This window comes from Alexandromys fortis, unplaced genomic scaffold (assembly GCF_014885135.2).
Source record: "Alexandromys fortis isolate MF-2015 unplaced genomic scaffold, M_Fortis_MF-2015_v1.1 scaffold_158, whole genome shotgun sequence".
Taxonomy (NCBI): Eukaryota; Metazoa; Chordata; class Mammalia; order Rodentia; family Cricetidae; genus Alexandromys; species Alexandromys fortis.
This window is the reverse complement of record NW_026068039.1, coordinates 1,424,401-1,447,663: the sequence shown is the minus strand read 5'-3', so window position 1 is coordinate 1,447,663 and position 23,263 is coordinate 1,424,401. Positions and strand designations below refer to the sequence as shown.

General features: G+C 44.0%; 2 protein-coding genes and 1 non-coding gene across 15 annotated transcripts in view; 1 reads left to right on the top strand and 2 right to left on the bottom strand.

The window, feature by feature from the left end:
* The window catches only part of Tia1 (TIA1 cytotoxic granule associated RNA binding protein), a 31,852-nt gene extending 20,510 nt beyond the window's left edge, over positions 1 to 11,342 (bottom strand). For 2 of the 13 annotated variants that reach the window (XR_007595873.1, XR_007595876.1), the window contains exon 1: positions 11,048 to 11,333. Coding sequence is in view for 9 of the 13 variants with exons in the window: in XM_050165334.1 (XP_050021291.1) it covers positions 11,048 to 11,073 (26 nt within the window). In the remaining 4 variants the exon portion in view is untranslated. Of the gene's footprint in view, positions 1 to 11,047 lie in introns of all 13 variants that reach the window. The other 11 variants (XM_050165334.1, XM_050165338.1, XM_050165336.1 and 8 more) reach the window with 7 other exon arrangements.
* Positions 11,343 to 11,607: 265 nt separating this feature from the next.
* On the bottom strand, positions 11,608 to 11,678 carry Trnag-ccc (transfer RNA glycine (anticodon CCC)). Its single transcript has one exon. It is a non-coding gene; the product is annotated as a tRNA-Gly (tRNA).
* A 6,298-nt stretch (positions 11,679 to 17,976) lies between these two features.
* The window catches only part of Pcyox1 (prenylcysteine oxidase 1), a 10,299-nt gene continuing 5,012 nt past the window's right edge, over positions 17,977 to 23,263 (top strand). The window contains exons 1-5 of the mRNA XM_050165330.1: positions 17,977 to 18,141; positions 18,951 to 19,157; positions 20,504 to 20,678; positions 22,503 to 22,714; positions 23,039 to 23,191. Of these exons, the coding sequence (XP_050021287.1) occupies positions 18,030 to 18,141; positions 18,951 to 19,157; positions 20,504 to 20,678; positions 22,503 to 22,714; positions 23,039 to 23,191 (859 nt within the window). The 5' untranslated portion in view covers positions 17,977 to 18,029. The remainder of the gene's footprint in view (positions 18,142 to 18,950; positions 19,158 to 20,503; positions 20,679 to 22,502; positions 22,715 to 23,038; positions 23,192 to 23,263) is intronic.

The window sequence follows — 23,263 nt, the reverse complement described above, 5'->3', positions numbered from 1 at the left end:
ACTTAGCAAATAGCAAAAAGGTAAAGAACCTGACTTCAAAGTGAAAGCCTTGGCTGATATCATTATGACTTCTCAGCAAGAAACTATATAAAATACAAACTAGACAGTACCACTTACGAAGGACTCATGTCCTAAAAGTCTAACCTAGTCTATAAACTTTCTTTTCTGTGAGACAGGATCTCACTATGAACTCCAGAGCAGCCTAGAACTTCCAATTTTCCTGCTTCTACCTCCCAAACCCTGGATTACTGGCATGTACCACCAGGCCTGGCTTATCAAGCTTAAAACTGAATTGAAGGTTACAGAATACTAGACATAAAAAAAAACCTCAAATAAACAAATTCAGATGTCAACCATTCTCTAAAACCTGACTCCTTTAAAAGAGGTAGCTCTGCAGCAGAGGACTAGCAGAGCAAGTAATAGTAGTAGTTCAGTAAGGGAGAGGGCCTGGGCTCATCTCCAGCACAAGCCAAACAAACACTGTCCTTTTTTTAAATTTTGAGACAGGATCTCGTGTAGTTCACAGCAGAGGAAACCTTGAACTTCTGATGCCAAGTGCTGACCACACTTGGTTTTCTAAGGGGATCACTGGGGTTTTGCATATGCCAAGCAAGCGCTCTTCCAGCTAAATGACATCACACGTCCAAAGCCACTCTTTTTATTTTTTAATTATTTTTATTTTGTGTGCACTGGTTTTTTGCGTGCATGTGTGTCTGTGAGAGGGTGTCCAATCCTAGAATTACAGACAGTCGTGAGCTCCCATGTGGGTGTTAGGAATTGAACCTGGGTCCTCTAGAAGAGTAGTCAGTGCTTATAACCGCTGAGCCATCTCTCCAAGCCATCCAAAGGCACTCTTTAAAAAGACATTGGGGGGCGGGGGAGATGGCTCAGTGGTTAAGCACAATGCCCTTCCAGAAGACCCAGGTTCAATTCCCAGCACCCACATGGCAGCTCACAACTGTCTGTATACTCCAGTTTTAAGGGACCTAACATCCTTATATAGACATACATGGAGGCAAAAAACAACGCACACAAAATAAAAATAAAACCTTCTTTTAAAAAGTTTAAAATTAAAATTGGATAAAAGAATGAGAAATCCTTCCTGGATTCTAGATAGGGCAAAACAGCTCGTCTTTGCTGTACACTAATTAACAAACAGAGGAGGCAAGATAGAAAGTCACTTTTAAAATGCTATTTTAGTAATTACTACAGGCAAGATGCACCCACAGAAGCTAAAATTAGTTGGTGAAATGTAAGGAAAAACAGATACTGGCACAGCCTCACGGTAGCTTCCTCTAAAATATTATTACTGACACTTTTGCCATTAGACCAGTCTTCTGATCTAAAAGTGTACCTTAACTCTCTAGCCTTATGAACTCCCGTTAAACAACAAGCCATAATGAATACCCCTCAAAAGTATCAAGTCATGTAAAAAATCCTCCCAGACTGAAGGGAAGATACAATGTCCACTGGACAAAATGTGGACAGTGATCACTGGAAATAATGTGGCATCTTGGACTGGATCCTGGGACAGAAATGTTTCGGGGTGGGGGAGGAATACGAAGATGGTTGAAGTCTGAAATTAACAGTATTTTACCTGTTTCAATTTATTTTTCTAACTGTACTATGGTTATGTATGATGCTACTATGAGGGGAAGCTGCGTGAACACTGAAAATTCCCTAGCATCTCAGCAAATTTTGTGCCTTCAAGAAATTCCAGGGCTGGAAATGGCACTGCCCGCCTGTTATTCCAGCACGTGAGAGGCAACAGCAAGAAAACCACAATTTTGAGGCACATGGTAAAATCCCATCTCAAAATTAATCAATAAATAAACACGAGCCGGGTGGTGGTGGCACACACCTTTAATCCCAGCACTCAAGAGGCAGAGGCAGGTAGATCTCTGTGAGTTCGAGACCAGCCTGGTCTACAAGAGCTAGTTCCAGGACAGGCTCCAAAGCTACAGAGAAACGCTGTCTCGAAAAACCAATAAAAAAAAAAAAAAAAGCCCACTTTCAAAAAAAAGAAAAACCAAATAAATAAATAACAAGAATGAATAAATAAATAAATAAACATGGAAATAATATAAAGCAAGCAAAAGCAAATTCCTAGGATTGCAAATCAGTATAAATTAAATACTGCTTTTTGAAATTGAGTTCTAGCACCTACTGTGCTGACACTGGAGCAGTGACAGGACAGTACTTAGAGGACAGCTCCTTACTCTACCACCTCCACTTTGCAATATGGTAAAGATTTCCTCATGGAAATGATGCACTCGTTAGTATTTTGTAGAGATAGTGGAGTTTGTTGTTATTTTGACCATTTCTCACTTTGTTGTCTAACCTAAGCTGCTTCAAACTCACAATCCTCTCCCATCTTGGCTTCCCAAGTAGCTGAAACTACAAGTTTGTATCACTATGCTCCTGAGAAATCTGCTGAAAGATATCAACTTAGTTTGAAGATAGTAATACGAATAGTTAAGAGCACTGGCTACTTACTCTTCCAGAGGAGTAGGGTTTGGATCCCAGCACCCACATGGCGGCTCACAACTGTCCACAACTCCAGGCTCTGTGAATATGATGCCCTCTTCTGGACTTTCTCATACTGCACACACATGGTCCACAGACATTCTTGCAGGCAACACCCACCCACCCACACCTACACAAACAGAATAAACTCACTGAAGAAGAGATATTGCCTAGACAGATGTGGTAGCTCATGCCTGTTAACATGGCATTCAGGAAGGTGAGGTAGGATTGCTGTGAGTTCAAAGTGAGTCTGGGCTACAAAGCGAAATCTTGGCCGGGTGGTGGTGGCACACGCCTTTAATCCCAGCACTCAGGAGGGAGTTCGAGACCAGCCTGGTCTACAAGAACTAGTTCCGGGACAGGCACCAAAGCTACAGAGAAACCCTGTCTCAAAAAAACAACAAAAAAATTTTTGTCTAAAAAAATATTTGAAATGAGAAATATTATTTGTTCTGTCTTTACATTTATTTGTGTAAAGTATCTTTTCTTGGTCTCTGACCTCCAGAGGCCTCCATCAATTAACCCCCACACAGGTGCTTACAGTTATGATCTTAACCTTCAGCACAATTACAAAGAACCTACATAAATAACCTTTTCATTATCAAGGAAATTAGGCTGGGGGTTGGAGATGCAGCTCAGCTGGTGGAATGCTTGCTTAACAGGCGCAAAATCCTGGATTCAATCCTACTGTACAATAAACCAACCATCTACCAACATGTTTGTATTCACAGCTTTTGGAAGACAGAGGCAGAAAGATCAGAAATCCCTTGTCTATATAATTTGAAGTCAGTTTAGGATACACAAGATATTCCTTCAGAGAAGGTGGAAGGGGGAGGAGCCAGAGAGCTAGCTAGATATATTGGTATAATCTCAGTCCTTGTGAGGTTGAGGTGTTCAAAGCAGCACTCGAGGTGAAGAAGGCAGGCAGATCTCTGTCAGTTCTGGGCCAGCCCGGTCTACAGAGTGAGTTCCAGGGCAGGCTTCAGAGCTACAGAGAATCTGTCTTGAAAAACCAAAAAGATGGGGTTATATGTGGACCACGGTATCTTCAAGCTCCTTAATCCTCATTCCTTGTCTTCTGTGTGTTAGTTTATAGGTAAGCCCTACCATACCTGGACTTATAGTTTGTATCCATTCTTAGTTTTACTTAAAATGTTTCTTTAGGTCAGATGTGACAGCACAGAACATGATGGAGGTGGAAGCAAGAGAACAGTGAGAAAAGCCAATTTGGAATACATGGTGTTTCAGGCCAGGCTGGGCTACTTAGTAAGACCCTGAAACAACAAAGAAGCAAAGCCTAAAGAAAATGTATTTGGTGACAAGCAACAACCTGACCCCAGTGGAAGATGTGGTGGCAGTGTCCTTCCAAGGATGGAATGGGACAGACTATGATTTGATTCTGAATGTGGGCTAAAAGTTGTCTCTCTTTCAAATTATTTTCTAAGCTAAGTTCCATATTCTTCCTGCAGAAAGTTATATATGTGCATAGATGTATATATTATGCATTATACACAAATATGACTTATATGACTGGCACATATAACAGGGTTTCTGTATATAGAATTGGCTGTCCTGGAACTCGATATGTTGACCAAGCTGGCCTCAAACTCAAAGACCCATCTGCCTCTGCTTTCTGAGTGCTGGGATTGAAAGCGTGTGCCATTATATTTGATTCCAATACATTTTAAATAAATTCCTCATGCATTTATACTCCCCAGGTTTTTTTGTTTTTCCTTGTGACTCGTACTTACTATCCTGACACTAAACACTGTACAGGAACAGTTACAAGCCAGGGTTCTTTGTCATCATATCTGTGAGACTATTGAACCCAGGGCTTTTGCCATCCCCAGCCCTTTAAAACTGCTTTCGTAACTGTGACATAAGAGTCTTGTTAAGTTGCCATGTAGGCCTTGAACTTGCAATCCTCCTGACTCATTTTCCAGAGTAGCCGGGATCACAGGCTGTACCTCCAGGCCTGGCTCTAAGCACTTCAAACACCATATTGGCATTTACTGGAACCATTTCTGAATCATGTGCCAATTTTGTACAGAACTATAAAGTCAAGTCAGGTGTGGAAAAAGTTAATCAGTAAAGTCAGTGAAACGAAAATTGCCATCTTTGGGGAAGCGGGAGGAGAGGAGGAAGTGGGGCTGAGATAGGTATGCAAAATGAGAAAAGATGGTTTTAAAAATTTAATAAAAAATGCCATCTTCAGACTGTTGTACTTCTATAACAAAATATCAAAATATGCGATGCTGGGTAATATCCAAAGGCTAGGTTGCCTTACGTTTCTGCTGGCTGGCATTTCTGAAACTCCCTGGCTGCATAACGTGTTCAAGTAGAAAGATAGATATATAGATAGACAGACAGACAGAAAGACAGATAGAAACAGCCCAGTACCTTGATTAGTTTTGCTGGTAACAACTGTCTTGTAAGAACTACATTCACCCTTTCCCAAGACGGTGGCCCTAATATTTTACAGCCTTTGCTAAGACTCACTTCTTTTGTTTATTTTTTGAAAGAGGATTTTGCTAGATAGTCCAAACTAATCTGGAACTCCTAACCCTTCCTTCCTCCACCTCAAATTCTGGGGTTACACACATATATAGGACCTACCTCTAAAAGGGTCTACCACCCCCTAAGATGTTAATACAATGGTCTAAGCATCCAGGGCATGAATTTTTTGGAAGGAGAAAAACCCACACCCACACATCCCGTCTTCTTTGGTAGTTGTAAATAAACAATATATTAATTAAGATTGTCCTGAGGCGAGGATGTCTCCAAGCGGGAAAGTAGGCACTACTGGAACATCTGGATTTGAGTGATCAATACACACACATGCACACTCACTCCCATGCCAGTGCATGAATGTTTACCTCAAGGTGAAAGCATATTATGGTTACCTACAATAACGCCCTTGTTCTTATACAGTATTTAAGACCTAAAAAAAAAGCATCTGAACCGACACAAACACTTCTGTTAAAAAAAATCAGAAAGAATAAAACAAAACAAAAACATAGCTGGCTAGGGTATGGTAGCACACACCAGTTGTTCTAGAACTTCAAAGCCAGTGTGAGCTACACAAAGACCTACCGTGAGAAACCAAACCAAGGAGGAAGCAAGATGGCTCAGTGAGTTAAGGCACTAGACCTTGACCACCTGAGTCTGATCCCTCAGACCCACATGATGAATAGACCCAACAGTGTGTTTTGACCCCCCCCCATACCAAGCAATGTGCATGTGTGCTTGCATGTGTACGCGCGTGCACACAAATAAATAAATGAATGAAACAAAGGTGATCTAAACATTTACAAACCAACCAACCAACCAACCCAAGAAACCCATATGGAAACAAATACTGTACACTGGCTAAATGGTAGTTAACTGGTAATTCCATCAGGAAGGCAATGAATCATCAGCGTACCGTTTGTTACTTTTCTGTAGGTTTTCAAAGTGGCTATTGCCTAACAAGTGAGATTTGATTGACAGGGCATCAGTACTACTAGTGACAGCTCCTGTCAGGACAGTTTCATTAAATTCAATTTACCAGGATTGAAGTTAGGATGTGCTAAGCAAGCAATTTTAACACTGAGCTACATCCCCCGAGGAATAAAGATTTTTGAAACGGATAACTAAGTTTTCCAATAGCTGTAAGAACCAGGTATAGTGTAGGAATACTCCTGTAATCCCGCATCTGGGAGGCAGAGGTAGAAAGAACCAGCTACATGAGAACCTGTCTCAACACTCCCCACTCCTATCTAAATCAAATAGTTACAAAAATGGAATCCAAAACTATTGAAATATTAATTTTTATTAATATAGTGCTAGACAGTTAACTTACAAAGAACATTAGACTGGGTTTGTTTTTAGCCACACCATATTAAAATGTGTGCTATTTTATAAAGAGAAAAGTTGAAAATTTCAGGGAAAAGCATAGGTAGATTTTTAAACTAATGAGAAATTCTTTACAAGCTGAGATTTTAAAAAGGAAGTATTAGTTAACTACTGTTAGAACTCTGCCCCAAATGTTTCAAGGATTCTATAAATGTCCTAATGAGGGGCTGGGAGATGACTCAAAGGTGTACAGCACTTATTGCTCTTGTAGAGGACATCTGTTCAATTCTTACAATGTGGCTCACAACTATCTGTAATTCCAGATCTAGAGGATCCAATGTCCTCTTCTGAACTCTGCAAATACCAGGTCCCCTTGCGGTGCTCATACATACACACAGGCAAACACTCATACTTGTAAATAAATCAAAAAACGTGTTAAGGAGATCATCGTTTCCCTCTCCAAGACCTGTTTTTTTTTTTTTAATTTTATTATTTCTTTGTGACTTCCATAGAATTTTATTTTGCGACAAAATATCATGTAGCCAAGGCTGGACTTGAACCCTTGACCTTCCCCAGTCTACCTCTGAGTGTGCTATTATCATGCCTGGTTATTTATTCTGTTTATCCCTGGCTGTGCTGGCAGTGGCTCTGTAGACCAGGTTCGCCTTTAACTTAGAGATAGCCTTCTTAGTGCTAAGGTGTGAGTCACCACACCCAGTGAAAATCTAATCCTTAATTAAGAATAAACAAGCACAAGGCCAGGCCAAGAGCCATAGTTTCAAAAAAATAAAAATAAAAAAAATAAAAAGGGGGGGAGGGGAGAAAGAAATACAACCCAATCCAAGAGAAAAGAGATGCTAGTATGCTAGTTCATACAAATTACCAGGTCACACTGTCTGGAGAGAAGTGGAGTGGAGGAAAATTACAAATACACAGGGTGGCGGAAAGGCCGTTTAGCATTCTGTAATTATTTAGCTGCAGGCTATTAGTTCTGCCGTAAAAATTAGAGCCCTACAAATTTAGTAGCCATATGGCCACACAGTAACCACACAGCTATCTGAGAAGAGTACTTACTTCTCTCTGACAGTAAACCACATGAAAGATATTAGGTGGATCTGAGGAAATGCTATCAACTAGGACTATGTTTTTCTAGCTTAGTCCACAGTTTTTAATTCACAAATTCAAAGTTTTAAAGTGACCAAAGCCAATTCAGATTCACTATACATATTTTTTTATTCTTTTTATTATGGAGAAATTCTTATACATGAGAAGAATAATATGTGTACATCACTCAGCCACTCACTACAAATATCCAAACTTAGGTATACCTTGAACATTCCTCAAATTATCTTGCTGTATAAACTTTTGACTTTTCTTACAATATATTTTCAAATTAATGCTGACTTGCAGGGTGGCAGTGGAAAAGCACCTTTAATCCCAGCACTCAGGATGCTGAGGAAGGCGGATCTCTGTGAGTTCAAGGACAGCCTGGTCAACAGAGTTCCAGGCTGTTACACAGAGAAACCCTGTGTTGAAAAAACAGTGACTGCTGACAATCTCTAAGTTAACAAGGTGACACTGAATACTAAGATGCTCTTCTCGGTCAATCGGGAGCACAGGGAAAGGAAAGCAGTACTCTTCAAAGGGAAATCGGGACGGACTTCTTCAACTATCCCCGATTTTCAAACCAGTGCGATGACTCACCACACACGACTGTGGCTGAGAATGCATATTAAAAAAGAAAACCCCGACTCCCAGAGTCAGTAAGGTGAGCATTTAAAACTTGGGAGGCAGAGGCAGGTGGATCTTTGTGAGTTTGAGGCTAGCCTGGTCTACAAGAGCTAGTTCCAGGACAGGTTCCAAAGCTGTAGAGAAACCCTGTCTCAGAAAACAAACAAACAAACAAAAAAAAAACCAAACACCCCCCCCCAAAAAAAAACCACTGTTGGGAAAACTTTTAGGGGTTAGTACCTACCAATATTTAACCAAGATTGGCTGAAGGGGAGAATGGATGTTTTGACTGAGGAAGGTAGCAGCAACAGGGAGTACTTTCAGGAGAAAACTCCTGAATGGGATGTTTTACTCAAGGACACAAATGAAAATTAGCAGCCGCTACAAACAGGGAACAGAACTGTAGGGTTTATTTATGTTGCTGTTGTTGGTGTTTGTTTTTTTCTGGAGACCGGCTCTCACTAGTAGTAACTCTGTGGACCAGGCTGACCTTGAATTCAGAGATCCGCCTGCCTCTGCCTCGGGATGTATTGGGATTAAAGGTGTGTACAACTACGTCCAGCAAGGATTTTTTTGCTGAAACATTCAGCTTAGCTTTCCTTTGGTTATAAAATGCAGTTTAGAGTTCTAATAAAGGCTAATAAAGCATCTGACACAAACTAGGGATTCAACAAACTCTGTGGGTGAATAAACTCCAATACTTTTCTAGTTCCAATCTCATACTATTTAAACGCCTATTTTTGTACACTGCTTTGAAAAGTCATTATTTGATATATCCACCTATGTACTGAAAAGATTATGTTACCAGATACTTCTGGCAATTTTGGGGGGAAAAAGCCAAATAAAAATTTCATAATGTTGGAAATGGCTCAGCAGTTAACAGCATTTGTTCTTGCAGAGGGTCTTGGTTTGGTTCCCAGCTCTCACATAGTGGCTCACAACCATCCCTGACTCTAGGTCCAAGAGAGTCAATGCCTTCTGACTTCAAAGGTTCCCAAACACACATAGAGAAAAAAATACTCATACAAGTGAAATAACATACCAGACAAAAAAGGGAAAAGTTCCCACAAATAGTGTCTAAGAGATTTTAGAGAGCATTCACCTACAATCTTTCAAAAAACAAGGGGTCATGCCCAAGTATTACAACCTTACTAAAAAGCTACTTTAAGGTCCCATAAACTAGCAAAATACTTAATATGTCAAGAACAGTGTAAACCAGGTGAGACTTGCCTGGACATGGGGAGCAGATCAAGAAGACCTCAAGTTTGGAAACCTGCCGGGTCTACAAAGGGAGTCCCAGGCCAGCCAGCACGGGAGGGAGGAAGGAAAAGAAAAAAAAAAAAAAAACTAAACTGGGCATGGTAGACTTTAATCCTTGTACCTGGGACTGAGGCAGAAACTACAGTTCTAAGCCAGTATAGGGGATGTAGCAAGTTCATGGACAACCTGGCCTACTTAAAGAGACGGTTTTTTGTTTGTTTTTTTAAAAAGTAACTACATTTCACATCTACATTAAAAATACCAATTTGAAATTGAAAATTGAGGCTGGGCTTGGGGGCATGTGGATTTCAAGTTCGAGGCCAACCTGATCTACAACAGTGAGTTCTTGGACAGCTACGTAATGAGACTGTCCAATAAAACAAACAAACAAACAAAAAATTGAAAACTGGGAGGGGGCCGGGAGGCAGAGGCAGGCAGATCTCTGTGAGTTCGAGACCAGCCTGGTCTACAAGAGCTAGTTCCAGGACAGGTTCCAAAGCTACAGAGAAACCCTGTCTCGAAAAACAAAAACAAAAACAAAAACAAAAAAAAAAAAAAAAAAAGAAAAAAGAAAACTGGGAGGGGATTAAATAACAATTTGTCCGTACTTCAGAACAATTTTAATATTTAGGAAATTTCAAAAGGAATCCTAAATGTACATAGCTCTAAAAGTATGGGGTTCTAAAATTTTAAACAAAAAGTTATGTCTGGAACCAGGTGCAAAGTTAAACTCTGTGAGATGGTAGTTGTTACATCTACTTCATTTATATGAACTGACCTTTTATAAACAAAGTGTAACAGCCATCAAGTCGCAATCTTCAAATATACCGAAAACAAACAAACAAAAACAACCCATAATTCCTTGAACGCTTCCTTTTCGCCCTGTGAAATGCAACAAAGGCAGGATCCCCTCATCCAGTGCGCTGGAAAACAAAGAGCGCGGAGGGGAAGTTACAACGACAAAGGAAGCATCCTCAGCGCGGGCTACTCGAGACTCACTAAAGATGCTGAGACTGACTAGAGTGGCTGCGTCCGTAACAAAGTCAATCACTATCAGCAAGTGGTGGTAAATGCGTTTTAATTAAATCCACTTTCCCTCAGTAGATGCATTCCTCCGAGTGCCATTTCCATTTCTTAAGGACGGTTTCAACATCCTTGGGTGTCCAGTTAGGTTTTTGGTCGAGGGAGGGTCAGGGGAGCGCTACAGAGGGAAAGCCCAAGATTTTCCAGAAAGAGGTCTGGTTTGCTTTTTTTTTTTTTTTTTTTGTTTCCAGTTCTCAACTGCAAGAATAAAGTTTTACCTCTGCCTCCTGAATGGAAATAAAAACAAGCCCTAGCAGAAGAAAGTGAAAGGGGGTTCCAGAGGGGGATCGACCAGCGGGGGCGGGGAGAGGGGCAGCAAGCAGGGGCTACAGGAGGGTGTGCCGAGTCCAGAGGAGAGCTTTGAATGAAAAGTCCTTCCTCCAGGTCTGGGGGCCCGGGCGCGGCCAGCCGAGGGGCTGACAGGACCGAGCCCCTCTCCCGCCATCGTCCTCTCCGCCCGTCTCGGCTCTAAGCATCCTGGCGTGCGCACGGGAGGGAGGAACACCACAGCGCGGCGTCCACGGAGAACAACAGGCTGCGGGGAGGCTCTGGGCCGCGGCCTCCCTCCGGGGCGACCACCATCCCTCCTCCCTCATCGCTGCTCCAGACTCACAGAGTCTTGGGCATCTCGTCCTCCATGGCTGCTGCGGTCGCGGCGGCACCTCAGGGTCCAGCTCCCTGCCCTTCGCTACCTCCCAAATCGTTGGGGCGGCTATGGCTGCGGAAAAGCGGGCCTCCTCGCTTGGCTGGAGGGTACTTCGCCTGCTCCTTCGGCCGCAATTAGAGAAAATTGCCCGACCCACCGCAAACAATGAAGCCCCGATTCAAGATGGCGGCGAGCCGGACGCAGAGGAGCCGCCAGCCGGGTGACCCGCGCCGCGCATGCGCGTACCCTGCTGGCACGCTCACCCTCAGGCCGCCGCTCTAGGCTTCAAGCCGTAGAGTCACTTGTTGCGCAGCCGCGCTTCCACCCGGCAAAGGATGGCTCCGACTGCGCAGGCGCAATGCCGATAGCCGGGATTTGTGTCCTTCCAGAAGTGTTTCGTTAGTGAATTATATAGTGAACTAAAAATCTTCGGGGAGGTTAAAGCATAAATCGACACTATTTTTATAGCAGGAAAGACTTCTTTTTTTTCAAGCTGTCTTGTTTTAAGAGAAAGAAAAAAAAAGACATGCGCCGCCCGGGAATCGAACCCGGGTCGCAAGAATGGGAATCTTGCATGATACCACTACACCAGCGGCGCTGTTGGTACAAGCAGCCTCCAGAAACTCCTAGGAGATACATAGTCTATTCATTGGCTCCTAGATTCTTTATGTAATTGGAAATACGTATTGATACTTGGAACTTTTTCGTTGCTTTATGAACAATTCATCTTTTCTCATTCCAATGTTCTTGAATTTTTTTTAACTCTCTGAAAAATCGAGATAAAAAAGTTATTATTTGGAAATAAGAAAATAATGCCTTCTTAACAATAACTTTTGGGGACGGGTGGGATTCGTATTTTCATGTGCCAGAGTCTGGATTTCTTTGGTATACTCAGTGTAACTGAAAATCTTAAAAGAAACAGTTACTATTGCAAATTGGTTAAAAGAATCTCGAAAGTCAGCCCTCGCTTAGGATTCCGAGTGAGGGCTCCGGAATGTGGTTCCTGTACTCCTCATCCTTTCTCACAGCACTCTCCACATTATGTGAAGCATTTCTGAGAGATCTGAAAGCTTATGTATCCCATGTCGCTCTTTTACACCGGTGGTTCTCAGCCTTCCCAATGCTGCGATCCTAAAGGTCCTCATGTGGTACTGACCCCCCCCCAGCCATAAAATTATTTTTATTGCAACTTCATAACCGTAATTTTGTTACCGTAATGAATCTTAATGTCAATATTTTTGGAGACTGAAGTCTTCCCAAAGGGGTCGCGACCCACAGGTTGAGAACCATTGGTTTACACTAACATGTTTGGGATTTTCATTTTTATAAACTCCTTAGACTTCGTCGTATTTTCCGACTATATAGAGTTATATTACAGAGAGATAGCAAATACTGCCGTAGTGGCCACGTTTCAGATCAGAGAAGTAAGCAAAGACGTTCAGGAGTAGGCCAGCCAATGCAATTTAAGAATAACCCCTGCCACCCCCTGCAGGTAAGTAGCAGGGTTAGTAGTGGTTGGCTGTCTGGGAGGAGATCTTGGTGGTGGGGCGCAGAGGTGTGTGTAGCTTCTCCAAAGCCCACTTTGTCTTGATGGCTTTCTTGGTGCCACAATACAAGCCCTTGGACCTCAGTGTTCTATGCAGATTGGATATTCCCTTCAGGTTGGTACATAGTATTTTCTGCAGGAGAGACGTGGTTACAAATCTGCAGCAACTAAACACATGTTTTCTCCTTTTAACACCACCTGAGAACAAAAAAAGATTTGGTCTCAGATTAAAATCATAGCTAGTAGGAAGAGAAAGATTAACTAAGTGGTCACACGTCCCTTCTCAAAATTAATAACAATAAATAAAATGAATAGCAATTTTAAGGGAAGAGTGTGACAAATGTTTAAAGTGTATAGTATTTTGAACACCTTTTTCTTGGAAGAAAATCTATTTAAAAGGAGTTTTAGGGGCTGGAGAGATGGCTCAGTGGTTAAGAGCACTGCCTGCTCTTCCAGAGGTTCTGAATACTGTATACATAATAAATATTTTTTAAAAAAGGAGTTTTAGTTCAACTACAATAATCTGTCTCATCCCGTTACCAGCTCAGTGATCTTTCTTTCTTTTATTCTTTTTGTTGTGTTGTGTTGTGTTTGTTTGTCTGTTTGTTTTCATGACAGCATCTCACTGTGCAACCCTGGCTGGCTATCGTGGAACTCACTCTGTAGACCAGGCTGGCCTGAACTCACAGAGTCACCTTCATCTGCTTTCCGAGTGCTGGGATTATAGGTGTTTGCTATCACCATCTTACTTTTTTTTTTTTTGCTACAACTAATATCAAAATTTCAACTAATTTACAACTAATATCAAAAATTGATATATATTTTTTGAGATAGTACCTTGATATGTAGACTAGGTTTGTCTCAAATCCAATCCTCCTGCCTTAGTCTCCTCAATTTTGGGATTAAAAGTGTAAACACTTGACCAAAGTTTCTTTCTTTTTTTCTTTTTTTAAATATTTTATTTATTTATTTATTATGTATACAGTATTCTGTCTGTGTGTATGTTTGCAGGCCAGAAGAGGGCACCAGACCTCATTACAGATGGTAGTGAGCCACCATGTGGTTGCCAGTAATTGAACTCAGAACCTTTGGAAGGGAAGGCAATGCTCTTAACCACTGAGCCATCTCTCCAGCCCTCTTTCATTCTTTTCTTCTTTTTAAAGTTGTATTTCTGTAGGATAGATTCCTAATCATGGAATTACTGAATTATACGTGTGTTTTGTGTGTGTGTGTGTGTGTGTGTGTGTGTAAATCATAGTAGGAGTTGGGCGGTGGTGGCGCACCCCTTTAATCCCAGCACTCGGGAGGCAGAGACAGGTGGATCTCTGTGAGTTCAAGACCAGCCTGGTCTACATGAGCTAGTTCCAGGACAGAGCTCAAAGCTACAGAGAAACCCTGTCTTGAAAAACAAAAACACAACAACAAAAAAAATCACAGTAGGCAAAATTGTGTCCTCTGCGACGCCTCACACTTGTAATTCCAGCATTCCAGGGACTGAGGCAACAAAGACATAGGTTGTAGTCATTCGTATCCCACTGAGAGTGCTTTCGAGCCAGGCCTCCTCTATGGCCTCCGTTAGGCTCATACTGAGATGCTGTTAATTTTATTAGGTTTTGCTAATATAAGCATGAAAAATGGTATATTTTTCTCTGACTCTCTCTCACACACACCGTTACACACACAGCAACAGGGTCTCACTGTAGTTTTGGCTAGATTGGATATTGTTATGTAGATCTAGAGAATGGCCTCGAGCTCACAGTCATCCCCCTGTCTCTGGGATTACAGGCATGAGCCCCATGCCTGGCAGCATTTCTTTATGCATTGTTTTCAGGGTAAGTACAGTTTTAAGTGTTCTAATTTTAGCTGTTTCACCTCAACAAAATTCAAGATTAAAGTGATAAATACCGTAACAACTGTCACATAGACCATTACTTTTGATCTTTAGGTGTGCTCAGTGTTGGGGGGCTTCGGGAAGTCAGTGTGGTTCGCTGTCAGAGGCCTTTGAAGGTGAAGTTGCTTTGGCAACAATGAACCTCTAGGCGGCGCTCAATCTACACTATAGCGAACCCGAACCACAGAGGTCTTTAGAACCAGATGTGAGATCTGGAGAGCCACCAAGGCTGTTAGCTCTAAACTTCCACTGTTTGCTCAGCCTTCTATTCCCATTTCTGTTCTGATCTGGAGGTCACGGACCTTCTCCCACAAACACTCAGCTCAATGACATATACTGTCCGAGAAAGACCTTAGAGAAAATACACAAAGGAAATAGTTCAATCACGGGCTCAATAATCTTCTGTAAGTCAAGTTCCTGAAAACTGAGCCTTCCAAAATCTAGGGTAGGTTTCTGTTTTTCAGAAGGATACATTGTCTACAGGGCTGCTTTCTGCAAGGCAGAGCCTTTTGCACTTATACAGTGTTGCTCAAGTGGCCACAGCCAGCTTGGATATTTAGTTGCAAATGTTTGGACTAGAAGCTGGCCCGGTGGGGGCTGTGGTCGAGAGGCAGGCACATCTCTGTAAGTTTGAAAGCGGCTTGGTCTACAGAGCAAAGCAAGTTCCAGGACAGGCAAAGCTACCCAAAGAAACCCTGTCTTGAAAACCCAAGAATTTGTGAAAGCTGAGAGATGAAACAATTTACTATTTCCTATCCATTGATAGAGCTCTTTGAGTTTTTTTTCTTTCCAAAATTAGCAACAGTCTTAATGATCGTTCTATTAGAAGAAAATACGTATTTGTGCACAAATATTAATGTTTTCCTTTTGAAACTTCTACTCTTGAAAGAATGTGGCTGCCGTAACTTTAGCACAGCATTCCAGAGGCAGAGGCAGGAGGATCTCTGTGAGCAGCGGCAGAATTCTGGGTCTCTGTTCTCAAAGACAAGCATGGAAATGCACGAATTAATAGAGACAGGTTTAAACAGTAAGAGATTATTGCAAGAGGGAAAATTCAGTTTGTGTAGGGGTTGCTGAATATTTTAGGGCAAGAATGAGGTTATAGGGAAGGAGCTGAGCAGGGGTCAGCAGAGCAAGGGGATTCGAAACTACAGAAAGCAGGAAGTCAGTCCATGTGCAACCTGTCTGCATTTGTTAAGGGCCTCTTTGTGGGGTTGGTTAAAAAGTGACCTAACCGCCTACAGAAGCTGGCAGGGGAGCCTGAGCTGCAGACATTAGTTGAAATCAACAGTAGGTTCTTTTTTTAAAAAAATAAAAAGGGCTGGAGAGATGGCTCAGCAGTTAGGAGCATTGCCTGCTCTTCCAAAGGTCCTGAGTTCAATTCCCAGTAACCACATGGTGGCTCACAACCATCTTTGATGAGATCTGGTGCCCTCTTCTGGCCTGCAGGCATACACATAGACAATATTGTATACATAATAAATAAATATAAAAAAATTAAAAAAATAAAACGTTTGTTTGTTTGTTTTTGTTTTTTAGAGACAGGGTTTCTCTGTATAACAGCCCTGGCTGTCCTGGAACTTGCTCTGTAGACCAAACTGGCCTCAAACTCCCAGAGATCCACCTGCCTCTGCTTCCCCGGTGCTGGGATAAAAGGTGTGTGCCACCACTGCCTGGCTAAAACGTTAATTTTTTTATTATTTTATTTTCTGTATGCCAGTCTCTGAGGAGGCCAGAAGAGCATGTTAGATCCCCAGAACTAGATGTATGGGAGGAGTACTCTGCATTCTAGGCTGCTAAGTGTAGCGCTTGCATTTTGGTTCCCAACCACTCCACCCCTGCATTCTGGACTTGACCCCCCACCGCTCAAACAGGGCAAATATTCTCTTTGTCTGTCTGTTGTTACTTCCATCACCCCACTCCCTGAGAAGCCAACTTGGAATAGGTGTCTTCAAAGAACAACCAGTTTTTAGAGAAACGATAAGGCATCAGACAAGGACAAGGAGTTTGAGTTTCTGTAACTGGATGGCTGTGGGAAGGCAAATAAATAGCAAGAGAAAGACTCTGGGGTCAAGTTTGTTCTGTGGATTTCTAGTCGATGAAAGCCTGTCAAATCCCAGCACCCAGGAGGTGAGCAAGCGGGAGGATAAGGAATTTAAGGACAGCCTGGACTGCATAGTAAGTCTGAGATCACTTGACAAGGGCAGAGGAAAGGAGAAGCTGAAAAGAGCAGACTGGCCTCCAAGTCACTTCCTTTAGGAAGGCTGAAGCAGAGGGGATTTCCTTTCTCTCCTGTGCTCCCGGAGCCATCGGCTGTTGTATCTCTCTGTCCCTTCTTCCATGAAGGCCAAGAGAAAACTTAGTTTCGTGTTGGAAGTACACAAACAACTTCAGTAGTGAGTCCACTTTGATTTGGCATGCCAATCATTCAGTTCAGGAACATAGGCCAACCTAACGGCTTCCTAGATATTTTACTTAAAATGTCTGAAATTGTCTTTGGTGATAAACCTACATTCCTCCAGGTAGAGGAGGGAGGAGAGACCCCTTTGTCTTTACATGTTTGTTTGTTTATATGTGTTTGTGTCTGTTCTGATGTCCGTGAAAGTCAGAGGGGTTCCCTGGAGCTTGGTGTTCCATACAGGCAGCTGTAAACTCAGAAACTGAACTCAGGAAGACCTCTTAGACACCGAGTCATCTCTCCAGTTCTTTAAAAAAAAAAAATGTGTTATGCATACGAGTGTATGTTTGTGGGTGCTAGCAGAGACCAGAAGAAGGCATCAGATTGTCTGGAGCTGGAGTTACAGACCTGTGTAAACCACCAGGATTTGGTTCCTGGAAAGGGAACTCTGGTCCAGTCCAAAGAGCAGGCAGTGCTCTTAACCACCAAGTCTCCAGTCCTCCCCTTGTGTTCCGTTCTTAGGTAATTAGAGGAAGGTGGACAGCCTTTCTAGTGTTTTCTTCAAGTTGAAACAGACCTTATGTGGGAAGACCCTTTTGGCGTTCTAATTTCATTCGTGTGGCCGGGGGCCCCGTGTTTTGCTCTTCCTACTTCACAATACCCCATCTCCCTTCTTTCCCTATCACGCAGCTAAAGAGTCCCTGGAACAAAGCGCCCACTTTGGAAATGTTAGCGGCCAGCTTGCCTGTTTTTTTGACTGAGATTGGACAGCATGTATTCACAGCATGCATGCGATTTAGGGGACCGCAGAGAGCGTTTGTGAAGAAGAGTGAGCTCTGTCTTCAGGAGAGGAGGGAAGGAAGGAGGAGAGCTGAGGTGGGCCTCAAACTACGCTTTGGACGTATGCTTCCGGGGACACAATGGACTTTGGGGATACAGTGGCCTTGGGTCAGGAACACAAGATAGGGTGAGGCAGGGGCGCAAAGAACCGGAGTGCTTTGGGTGGGCGTGGTGATGTGCCCTGGGGCGGGGCCTGGGCGGGGCGAGTGCGCGCAGACTCATAGAGCTCCAGGTCTGCAGGCCGACCAGCGGTCAGTCTGCGGCTGCGGAGACCATGGGGCGTGAGACCATGGCGCTGGTGGGCTTGCTGCTCGGACTGGGGCTGCTGCTGTGTGAACTGGGCAGCCTGGCGAGCGCCGAGCCCCGGGCCCCGCCGGACAGGATCGGTAGGTGTGGGGGATACGGAGAGAGGCATTGCCGAGGTCCGTCTTCCCTCGGTGGGGTGGTGATCGGGGTTCCAAGGAGCGGGCCGCACGCTATTGAAGCACGCCACTGGAGGCGTGGGCAGGCTCCGCACCCGGTATCCCTGCAGCCCCAGCCTGGGATGGGAAGTCCTCAACACTAGAAGCTGGATGCCCTAGGGAACCTGCTTCTGACTGTCCCTGGAGCTGAGTCTGTCTATCTTATCAGCAGACTGAGGCGCGCAGACACCACACAGGGACCGGTCTGTCCCCCCATCCACCCCTACGAAAGAGCTGGACCGCCTCCCCGCACCTGCGCTCTGCTTGCGAGGCCGCAGCTGCTGCAGCTAACCAGAGGACGGGTTACCTTCCTGGCTTTGCTAGCCTCGGGTTTTCACTTTCGGGCGCTCTGTCCCCATCTGAAGCTGTGTCTTTCGGGATCGTTTATGGTGTTGGGGCCTCAGAGAGACAAAGAACAAAGCTGGGCGAAGATGGCGGCCACTTTATTTAAAATGCGTGCAGGACTGGCCCATTCATGCCTTCCCAGGAATTGGGTACAGAAGGGTTCGTGGGTCCGGTAGTCTGTGAGGATGCTTGGGCATCATTTAACCTACTGTTAATTTGCAATTTTATCTACAGTGCCTGTCCAGATTCAGGGAGTGTGAGCCCCCAGGCTCCCCTAAGTTGTTGGTTATAGTCTTGAGTAATGTCTGTTATTGGTTAATGGCCTTTCAAAAACAAAAGCCACACCGCTAAGAGGGAAACAAACCGTTCCTCTTTTTGACTCCTTTCAGCAATCGTTGGCGCTGGAATTGGTGGCACTTCCTCAGCCTATTACCTTCGGAAGAAATTTGGGAAGGACGTGAAGATTGATGTATTTGAAAGAGGAGAAGTCGGGGGCCGTTTGGCCACTTTGAGGGTGCAGGGTCATGACTACGAGGCAGGGGGGTCCGTCATCCACCCTCTGAATCTGCACATGAAGCGCTTCGTCAAAGATCTGGGTATGTGTTTGGGTCTTAGAGCTAAGCAGATTTCTGTGTGATTGGCTCAAGGTGTTTTCATCACAAAGAGAACTGAGATGTTTCTGCCTTGTCTTCTACAGAGAAGTCGGTGAAACCGTTTCTCTTGCTGTGGAGTTTAGCGGTTGGTACAGGTTTAGCTTGGAGCCACTCTCCTGTAATAGACTCTGGTTCTCCGTGTGTCAGCAGTTCTCTGGAATTACAACCACAGGGTGGGGTGTGCATGGCTGATAGCAATTCTTTTTTTAAAAAATTAATTTAAAAAATTATGTTTTAGCTATATTTGTTTTGTGTGACAGTGAGGGTGGGGGTGGGTCTGAGTGCTGCAGAGTGTATATAGAAGGCAAAGGGCAACTGAGTCACTTCTTTCCTGCCACCGTGTGGGTCCCAGGAATTGAACTCAGGTCATCAGACTTGGCAGAAGATGCCTTTAGGGCCTGAGCCATCTTGATGGCCCCTGTTGTCAGTTCCTAAACCCCTGGGTTTGGGTTGAAGAGTCAGGGTGCTTTGAGCTAGCAGAAACCGTAGCTCATTTTTCTGTTGAGAAAATGAGACCCACGGGCTTCAAACACTTGGCTTGAAGTCATTCAAACAGGGTACAGAGACATGTGCTCACAGGGACACGTGACTGATGCCCTGCTGGCAGAGGAGCAGGGCGTGTTGTGAGGGAGTCTGGCAGGCCTCTGCATGCCTTCTATGGGAATATTGGGTAACTCAGGCCTTTTTGCGTTTACCTGAAATTCCTGGTTTCACACAGTGAGATCAGCATAGATGAAGGAGTACAGCTTACTCCTCAGCTGCCCTTCCAGCCCTGGCTGATGCTTCATTCTCCATGACTAAGAATAGTCTGGCTAATTTGGTACACGTACACGATCTTCTGGCCACTTCCTAGCATGTCAGCTTGTGAGAACTGAGCAGTCAGCACAGTGTCCACACTGTTTCAAACATAGAACGCTAATGTGTCTCCTGAGATCTGGGGACGTCCCTAAGTCACTCACTCACAATGTCCCTGGCAAGTTCCCCCAAATTCTTTCTTCAATGGGCCAATGTAGAAACCTCTTGTGTACCTTTCCTCTGGGTTTTTGTTTTGTCTTAGGATTTATTTTATTTTTTAAAATTGTGCGTGTGTGTGTATGTATATCTGAGGGGTTATGCACATGTGAATGTAGATGCCTAGACAGGCCAGACAAAGGCCTCAGAACTAAAATTACAGGTGGTTGTGTGCTGCCTGACATGGGGGCTAGGAGCTGAATCCAGGTCCTCTACAAGAGCAGCAAGGGCTCTTAACCGCCGAGCCATCTCCCGAGCCCCTCCCTCTGTTTTGCCAGGCCTCTCCAGTGTTCCGGTTTCGGGTGGCCTGATGGGGGTGTACAATGGAAAGTCTCTGGTGTTTGAGGAGAGCAGCTGGTTCATAATCAACATGGTTAAGCTTGTGTGGCGCTATGGATTCCAGTCCCTGAGAATGCACATGTGGGTAGAAGACCTGCTGGACAAGTTCATGAGGTAACTCTGCCGCTCCTGTTGAACTTGAGACCTCCCGACCTGCTGGCACCGGAATGGTGGTTCCCTGAACTAGTTCTCTGCCTAGTCACTACTTTGTTAGGCAAAATGTCTCACAGAAAACGTGCAGATCATCACTTCATTTGGGAGTTGAACATGCCGGTTGCTTTGTTTCTGAATTGTGCTTTACAAAGGCTGAGATGTGGCTCAGCGGTTGAGCACTTGCCTGGAATGCCTAACTCGCCCTCCATTTAAGGAGTTGACTTTTGTACAGCATCTAAGAGCATCTGGCAGCACTGAAGACACACTTGCAAAGCACAGTTTAGAAGCTGGGTTTGAAAAATACAAAGGCATCAGTTCTCATGGCCATTGGCTGCCTTTTGCAGATGTGGAAGGTGGAGGATGTCCGGGTCTGAGTGTGGAAGGCCACCCACCCACCTAGGAACTGGCAAAGCTGGAGCTCCTACCCAGGCCAACTTAATCTGGAGTCTCCCTCTTAGTGCCTGCATTGCTGCACTGTGCTGGTGTTCAGATGAAAAGATACTGAGCATAAGCATTTACAGTAACGTAAAACTGAAGTGAGGCTTAGTTTTTGTTTTGTTTTGTTTTTTTTTTTTTGAATTTTATTTTATTATCATTGTGTGTTGTGTGTGATGGGAATGTGGATACATAGAGGACAGCTGCTTCTCTCTCTCTTTTTTTTTTTTTTTTTTTTGAGACAGGGTTTCTTCTCTGTGGCTTTGGAGCCTGTCCTGGAACTAGCTCTTGTAGACCAGGCTGGTCGAACTCACAGAGATCCACCTGCCTCTGCCTCCTGAGTGCTGGGATTAAAGGCGTGTGCCACCATCGCCTGGCTAGATCATCCTTCTTGTGAGGCAAAATGCTTTTTATCTGCTGAGACATCTTGCCATCCCTGTTTTTTGTTTTTCTTTTACTGTCATATTATGTATTCTAGACTTTAAGTGAGAAATATTAAGAGCACCGATGTTTTGGGGTGAAAGGCAGAGGGGAGGAACAAAGTCTGTGAAAGATGAGATTGAGCTGTGCCTCACCTGACTGGTAGGAACCTATCACTCGGAAATATGGAAGTCAATTCATTATAAAAACAAAACAAAAACAATTTTATGTCTGCTTAGTCTACATATATGTCTGATCCTGTGCATGCCTGGTGTCCGAAGAGGTCAAAAGAGAGCATAAGATCTCTTGGGAAAAGAGTTTAGGGTGATTCAAGAGCTGCCACTTGGGTGCTGGGAACAGAACCCAGGTCCTCTGCAACAGTAGCAGCATCATGTTTGGTTTCAGTTTGGTTTGGGTTGATTTGTTTTTTTTTTTTCAAGACAGAGTTTCTCTGTATAACAGCTCTGGCTGTCCTGGAACTCATTTTGTAGACCTTTGAACTCACTGAGATTTGCCTGCCTCTGCCTCCTGAGTGTTGGGATTAAAGGTGCTTACCACTAGGACCTGGTGATTTTTTTTTAAAAAATAGAATTTCACAGACTGAGTGGTGGTGGCACACACCTTTCTTTCATCCTGCCACTCAGGAGGCAGAGATAGACGGATCTCTGTGAGTAAGCATGGTTTACATAGTGAGTTCCAGGACAGCCAAGTTTCTCTTGTGTACAGAGAAACTCTGTCTTGAAAACCAAACCAAACCAAACAAACATATATATATATATAATTTAAGTTCACTGTGTATCCAGGGCTGGTCTGCAGTTTGCAGTCCTTCTGCCTCAGCCTCTCAAGCCTGGCATCAGTCTCCCATTCTTCTGAGGCTATTTGTAGCCCCATCCTGTGTGGGGTTTAATGACCGTTTCTCTTTTTTTCAAGGATCTATCGTTATCAGTCCCATGACTATGCCTTCAGCAGTGTAGAAAAGTTAATGTTCGCCATTGGAGGGGATGACTACGTCCGACTGCTTAACCAAACTCTCCGTGAAAATCTGCAGAAAGCAGGCTTCTCTGAGACGTTCCTCAACGAGATGGTCGCTCCTATCATGCGAGTCAATTTTGGTCAAAGCACTGACCTCAATGCCTTTGTGGGTAAGACATTATTGGAGGAAATCAGGGTGGCCATAGCTAAGGAACTTATTCACTGGGGTGGGAGCTCTGGCATCAGGCCTGGGATGGGGGCGCTGCCTTGCTTAGTGTCTCAAGCATTGTTACCAACTAGTGTATTTCTACCTGTGAGTTTTCAGGGTCCTGTGCTTCTGTTAGCTCCAGTGGCTCTCACCTGGAGAGACCTTTGCCCTGAGAGTTATATGGCAGTGTCTGGAGGCATTTGGGGCAGAACGTCTAAGTGGACATGAGAGGGCCGTTTATCTGACCAAGACAGATTTAAAATGTGTTTTTGCCCTTTCCTGACAGGGGCAGTATCTATGACAGCGGCTGATTCCAACCTTTGGGCAGTGGAAGGTGGTAATAAAGTTGTTTGCTCAGGGCTCCTTCAAGCCTCCAGCAGCAACCTCATAAGTGGCTCCGTAGTGTCCATCGAGGAGAAGACAAGGACCAAGCAGACAGGTGAGGCTGAACTTTCATTGTTCCTGGTTATTCTTGCAAAAGTGATAGCTCAGCCGGGCGGTGGTGGCGCAC